At 54.3% G+C, this 6470-nt stretch overlaps 1 protein-coding gene across 3 annotated transcripts; it reads left to right on the top strand.

Moving 5' to 3' along the window:
• Nucleotides 1-2560: 2560 nt before the first annotated feature.
• On the top strand, nt 2561-6064 carry APOC2 (apolipoprotein C2). Of its 3 annotated transcripts, none has more exons than XM_031963232.1 (4): nt 2561-2646; nt 4902-4970; nt 5308-5464; nt 5859-6064. In XM_031963232.1, exons 2-4 carry the CDS (start codon nt 4916-4918, stop codon nt 5947-5949), a joined length of 303 nt encoding a protein of 100 aa, XP_031819092.1. In that variant the 5' UTR covers nt 2561-2646; nt 4902-4915; the 3' UTR covers nt 5950-6064. The 3 variants fall into 3 exon arrangements, with proteins under 3 accessions (XP_031819092.1, XP_012402238.1, XP_031819091.1); XM_012546784.3 differs by lacking the exon at nt 2561-2646 and adding an exon at nt 4169-4265; XM_031963231.1 differs by lacking the exon at nt 2561-2646 and adding an exon at nt 4309-4570.
• Nucleotides 6065-6470: the final 406 nt, after the last annotated feature.

Genomic DNA, 6470 nt, shown 5'->3' with positions numbered 1-6470 from the left:
CAGTTCTCCATGATGCTCCTCAGAGGAGAGGAGACCTCCTCCTCTTCTCCAATGGAGCAAAGAGCCCAGACTCCTAGATCTGGGAAAGACAATTCCCAGAAAGGTGAAGCTCCCAAACCAGTTTGTTTCCTAGAATAACCTGGTGACAAAATGTGTGGCCTGAGAAGTCTTAACTCCTACCCAACAGCCCCTCAGTGGGGAGTCTTCTCCCATCCTTCCCTTCTGCGAAGCAGACTTGAGACAGATCCCACAGATACAGGCATATCCTGGTGTCCATGGTCTCACCCCAGGGACACTGCTGGGGACTTCCTCTCTCAGGACCATTGCTCTTAAGATCAAAGACCCAGAAGAAGGAGAAGGATCCCCAGAGGCCATTAAGGCCAGCCTCTTCTTCAATGCTCTGTCCTTTGCGGGAGAAGGGGGGGGGGGGGAAATTCAGAGGGGCCTCTCTCTCATAATTGCACACCAGCACCATCTTCCTTCCTGAGCCTTAGTCCCCCCAAGTCCTCCCTCAGGCCCTCCCGGTCCTCCTTGACTCCTGTCTCTCCTGTCTACTCCAACTCTCCCTGCTTTGTCTCTCTGACTCCCCGTGCCTCCATAATCTCCTGCCTTGGATCTCCGCCTCCCGACGTTTTCCGGTGTCTCTGCCATTAGATTTTTATCATAAAAACAGACTTCTAGAATAACAAAGACCATCAAGACATAGAAAAGAGAATGTCAATGCTGGAAGAGACCTTGGAACACAGAACATCAGAGCTAAGAGGGACTTCAGAGCTTAGAACATAAAATGTCAGAACTAGCTAGGACTTTAAAAATATAAAGTTTTAGTGCTGGGAGGAACCTCAGAACACAGAATATGGAACTGGGAAGGACCTTAAAACATAGAATTTTAGGGTTGGGAGGATCCTTAGAACAAGGAATGTTGAGAAGGACCTGGAGAATGTGGAACTGGAAGCATAGAACTTCAGCATGAAGAAGGAGCTTTGAGACATAGAAAAAAAATTTAAAAATAAAAAATAAATGAAAAAAAATTAAATAGATATAAAAAATATGGGATGCCCCACTTGTGAATCTGTAACCTGTTTTCCCTCCAGATCTCTGGGCCAGGGGACAGGGAGGCTGTGGACAGAGGATGACCTTCACCCACTCCAAACCTGAGCAAACATCACAAATTTTGTTGTCTGCACTCTGGCCCTGGGCCCTGGACAAGGGATCAATGACCTGCCTGGTCCCTCCCCCTCACTTCCCTCCCCCGTCCTTGGGATGAGACCAAAGGCTAGGGGCTGTGTCATGGGAAGGGTCCAAGAATATCAGAGCTGGGAGGGATCTTGAAAGAAGGCATCTCAGAGCTTGGGGGGGAGGGGAGGACCTTCCATAACTTCTAGGCCTGTTTTCTCATTTTATGATAATTAAAGCAAGGCCCAGAGCCGGGAACGCTTCCTAGGTTTTTTCCTGACCAGAAAGATTTTTATTTAAGTCTTTGATCACCTCTTCCCATCTCTGCAACCTTGGGCTAACTAGAGCAACACTCATGGGGAGCAGAACATCAAGGGAAGTCTCAGATCCCTGAACCCAACCAATCCTTTTCCCACTGAGGATCCCGAAAAGGGCAGCTCCTTGCCCAGGGCCTCTCAGGAGTCAGTCAGGGTAGAGAGGGGAGGGCAGGAGGAAGACTGCCGTGCTGAAGCCAGTGGGCAGAGGGAGCAGGGGGAGGACATAGGTGAGACGCTGAGTAGGAAAAGCTGGTGGGAGCCAGTGCCAAGGGGCGGTCCCGGGCCTCGGGGGAGGGCCCCCGCTGAGCATATGTTCCCCCCATACCCCTCGTTTCCTCTCCACAGAGCCCAGCTGCTAAAGACACAAAGCCCCTAGAAATGCATTTCCTTCGCTTGACCTGCACCAGAGGGCCCCTCCTCTTGCTCTGGGTTCTGGTCCTGGCCTGGGCCACAGGTAAGGCTTTGAGGGTAAATGAGTAGGTGGATGCCCATACCTCCAGAGGTCCACGTGCATAAGGGAGTGTGTATAGGAGGCCCCACTTATGCAAGTGTGAGGGGAAAGGTCTGGTTGGTCTGTGGACAGGCTGGAGAGAGAGAGCCCTGAGTACCGAGTCCCAAAGAGCTGAATTCAGATCCTGCCTCTGGCACTTAGGATTTGTGTGACCACGACCAGATCTTTCCCCTTCCTCGGGGTCATTCCCAGCTGCTAGCTGCCTCCACTTTATCCTGCCTGTAGCTTGTTTGTCCTGAGCCGTCTCCCTCTCTGGTGAGGAGTTTGTGAGCTCCATGTAGCCTGGGGACTTAGCATGGGGCCTGGTACACAGTGGGCGCCTAATAAGTGAAGGTTGGTTTGCTTTAGGGGTATCAGTGGCTTCCCCTGGGAAAAGGGGGAAGAGCGAAGATGAGGGAGAGAGGAGACCCAGAGGTGCCAGAAGGAAATGGGGAGGAAGGGAAGGGAAGAACAGACCTCCCACAGATGACAAGAGGTCCCACACTGAGCTCCATTTTCAGCGGGTCAGGAAGAGACATTGCAGGGGATCCATCATCCTAAACTTGAAGAGGACATAGGGGGAGGCTGGAAGGTATCTCGTTTCTTCGGGGACACTCTGGCGCCCATGATGAGCAAGGCTGTCCAGAGCTGGGTAGAGCTGTGGTGAGTGGACGGGATTCCTGACTTCCTTGGGGAGCAGAAGGTCCAGGGAGAGGGAAATCCTGAATCTCTTGGTCTCGAGAGAAAGTTTTCATGGGATCAGGGCTGGGGGAATTGACTAAAGTCAATGAAGAGGGAATCCAGGAATTGGGGGGCCTAGATACAGGTCCCTGAGGGAGGCTGGTGAAGGGGACCTGGCACCCTACGTCACCTCCCAGGGAGAGAAGGCTTGGGGGAGCAGGACCCCTGGATCTCTCAGAGGGGCTGGGCAGCTCACCGGCCCAGGATGACTTCCTTCCCACACCTTCCACAGGTTTGGAATACCTACCCGAATCAATATTTATAGTTACTTTGAAGGCAAAAACCATCAAAATGAGCTGGATCCCTGGGCCTAGAACTGACTCTACGTGTCCTAGCAGAAAGCCCAAAGTCTCTGCCCCAGAAGGTTCTGCCCAGACGATTAGAGCCATGGGCTACAAAGCAAGAAACCCCAGCTCTCATCATACTGGCTATCCATGTGAACCAGAGACACCCCCTCTGGGCTTCCATTCCCTCCATATCAAGGGATGTTGGACTTCTGCGTGTTCTACGCTGGGACAACCCCACTTCTCAGGCCCCTCCCAGCTTTCACATCCCTGTCCAAGGCCTTCCCACCTCTGACATCCCTTGTTCCAAGACCATCCCACCTCTGACATCCCTTGTTGTAAAGCCCTCCCAACTCTATACTCTGGGTTCTAAAGAGCTTCCCACCTCTGACATCCCCTGTTCTAAGCTCCCTCCCAGCTCTGACATTCCCTGTTCTAAGGCCCCCCAGCCCTGACATTCCCTGTTCTAAGACCCCCCCAGCTCTGACATCCCCTGTTCTAAGGCCCCCCCAGCTCTGATATCCCCTGCTTTAAGGGTCCTCCCAGTTCTGACATTTTCTGTCCTGAGGGTTTTCTGCCATTATTCTTTGTTGGGTCTTCTAAAATGTCATGGTTCAAGATTTCTCACCTATAGGACATTTTAACAATTAGCAATTATCTGTAAAATGATGTAACCACCTCTGGCCAGCTTCCCAATAAAATTGAGTCCCTTTCTCTTTGTCTCCATTTCCTTCCCTATCGCCTATCGCCTCACCCCATCAAACGAAGTGATAAAGGCCTGAGTACGGCTCCACTCTAGAGAGTTCCCCATCAGGAAAGGGAAGGGTCTGGGTCAGGGAGTTCGGAGGGTCTCCCCGTCACCCACTTCCTAGGCCAGTATCCCTGAGAAGTCAGCTGGACACTGGGAGGGGAGAGGGGACTGGCAGGTACCCGGTAAGGGTCTTGGGGACAGCATAGGCTTATCGCCTTTAACTTCCTGCCTCTGTCAACCGTCCCAGGACCACTGGGAGGAGTCTAACACCTAGAGGGATCCCAGTCGTTCCTCCCAAGTTCCCAGGACAGAGGAGATCCCCCTGGGCCTCCCTGATTCGGGTCTTCTCCCACCCCCACCCCCCAAGCCCAACTCTGTTGTGTTGGCCTGGACTTTGAACTGGGCCTGGGGGTGGGGGGTAGGGAGGTGAAATGCCACATTGGCCACCTATAAAGGGCCCAACCCTTGTTCTGGGCTGATAAGCAGAGACCGAGCTGGGGCTGCAGGTGAGGGCCTGGGGGCTGTGGCTTGGCTGAAGTGGAGGGGATGGGAAGTCAGGACAGCGGATCCTAACTGGCCAATGGGGATTGGTCTGGGGGGAGGCCCGGAGACAGGAACTGACTCATTCTGGACCTGAAGCTCTGGTAGCCCCTCAGTCTCCTGAGCTCCGATCTGGGATCTTGGCCTGGAGCAGGGAGTCAGACCAGTCTGAGCCGCCAGAGAAGCTGGGATCATCCCATCGAATTCCCTCTCTTTAGTGAAGGGGAAAATGAAGGCCTGGAAGGAATAGAGATTCAGCCAGGGCCTGGAGGCAAGAAAAGGACTCTCCATGGAGTGTTGGGGACCGGGGGAAGCCGAGGGAAAGGGAGGTGAAGGAGAGAAGGGAGGAAATGGAGAGAAAGGGGACCACAGTGGGGGAGCCCAGGGATAGGCAGGAAAGAGAGGAGAAATATCGGGGAGGGGCAGGAGGTTGAGGGGGCACGACAGAGGGGAGAAAGGGGACACGGCAGCCGGAAGGGGAAGCAGGAGTGACATGTAGAGAATATTCCTTTGGGAGCGAAATGATCTCGGGGCAAGAGGCAACTGAATGGGGTCCCCCCTCCCATCTCATCCCTTGCACTGACTTGTCCCGATGCCCCCAGTTCTCGCTGCCATCATGGGTACCAAGAGCCTCGCCACTCTTACCTGCTTGCTGCTGCTGCTTGCCTCAGGTAAGTGGGACTGGGCACTTGGGTGCTGTCTCCTCCCGCCCTAATTCTCCCTCTGACCTGAATTCTCCCTAGTTGCCTCCCTTCTTTGCAACTCCCCTCCAACTCCTCCCCTCCCAGTTCTTTCTCTTTCCTCCAGTGGAATTCACCTGACTCTGCTGTAGCCCTTGTTCCTAACCCTTCTCCTTCCTCAATTTCCCCCACTGCTCCTCACTCCCTCCCGATTCCCCGTTCCTATGTTCTCTCTCCCATTCCCCTTTGACCTGGATCCCTCGCTAGCCGATGGCTCGGTGCCGTTGGCCCCAACCCCACTGGCAGCTCTTTTTGCCCTCCTTCCCAGTTGCCCAGGCTGCCAGACCCCGATTTCGCCGAGAGGAGAACCCCGGCCTGCTGAGCAGGGTCCAGAGCCACATCTTTGCCTACTGGCAGACCGCCAAAGCCAAGGTGCAGGAGCTCTATGAGAATGTCCACATACCCAGAATGGATGAAAACCTCAGGTAACGAGGCCCTCCTTCAGCCCAGGGGGAATGCTCAGAAGTCATGTCTGCCACCTCAGCCAAGTGGTTAGTCCCTCCCAGGTTCCCCGGTCCTCCAGGGTCAGAGACATCCAAGACACCAGCACCGAGTCTCCCCTTTTAGAGGGGAGTCAGGCATCCTGTCTCCTTGTCTTCTCAGGGACCCAGATATCCAGGCCCTCTGTCCCCAGGACCTGCAGTGTCAGTTCCCCAACTCCCAGCCCCTCAACCCACCACCCTTCAAGGACCCCAGACATCCAGTCTCCTACCCTTCCTCCCTCCCCTTTCCCCAGTCTCCTCTTCCTTCAGCCACCCCCGTCCCGGCACCTCTGAGGACCCGGGCCAACCCTCAGCCCAGCATCCCTCTTCCCCACAGGCACATCTATGGCAAGGGTTCAGAGGCCATGACCACATACACTGGGATTCTAACAGATCAAATCATTCACATGCTAAAGGGAGAGCAGTGATGAGGCAGTGAATCCTGGATCCCCCTCATCTCCTCCATCTTTTGCCCAACCCAGGCGGATGCAGCCTGGAAACCTCACTCTCAGACTTCCCTCCAATAAAACTGTCTATAAATGAGATGAAGGCAACTTCTTCTGGGTATGGGGAGGCTGAGAAACTCTGCAGGGCCTCGGGACCTCCACGGCTCTGAGCCAGGGGGAATTGGGGTCTGTGGGGCCAGGAGAGGGCTGGGAGATAGTTCTGTGTCCCGGGAAGCTCTCAAAAACTGCTTGCAACCCCATCAGAGCTGCCTGGGGGGCCAAAGGCAATTTCCTAGAATCCCAGACCTAGAGCTAGCCACAAGAAGGGAAGGAAGCTGAAGGAGACAATTTGAGTGCCTGATCCCTCTCAGACAGGTAATAAGTCAGGATTTCAACCCAAATCTCCTTTTGAACCCAGCACTCCACACAGAGGAGGTCACAGCTAGGATGGGACAGAACATACAGGGGCCTGAGCTTCTGAGACAGTGGTGGTGGGAAAATAC

This window comes from Sarcophilus harrisii, chromosome 3 (genome assembly GCF_902635505.1).
Source record: "Sarcophilus harrisii chromosome 3, mSarHar1.11, whole genome shotgun sequence".
NCBI lineage: Eukaryota > Metazoa > Chordata > Mammalia > Dasyuromorphia > Dasyuridae > Sarcophilus > Sarcophilus harrisii.
Note: the sequence above shows the minus strand (reverse complement) of the source record. Positions and strands in the feature narration are given on the sequence as shown.

Coding starts and splice junctions, on each gene's coding strand:
- APOC2 (XM_031963232.1), top strand. CDS start 4,916: ATGGGTACCAAGAGCCTCGCCACTCTTACCTGCTTGCTGCTGCTGCTT. Junction 4,971..5,307: donor GCTGCTGCTGCTTGCCTCAG/GTAAGTGGGACT, acceptor CCTCCTTCCCAG/TTGCCCAGGCTGCCAGACCC. Junction 5,465..5,858: donor AGAATGGATGAAAACCTCAG/GTAACGAGGCCC, acceptor TCTTCCCCACAG/GCACATCTATGGCAAGGGTT.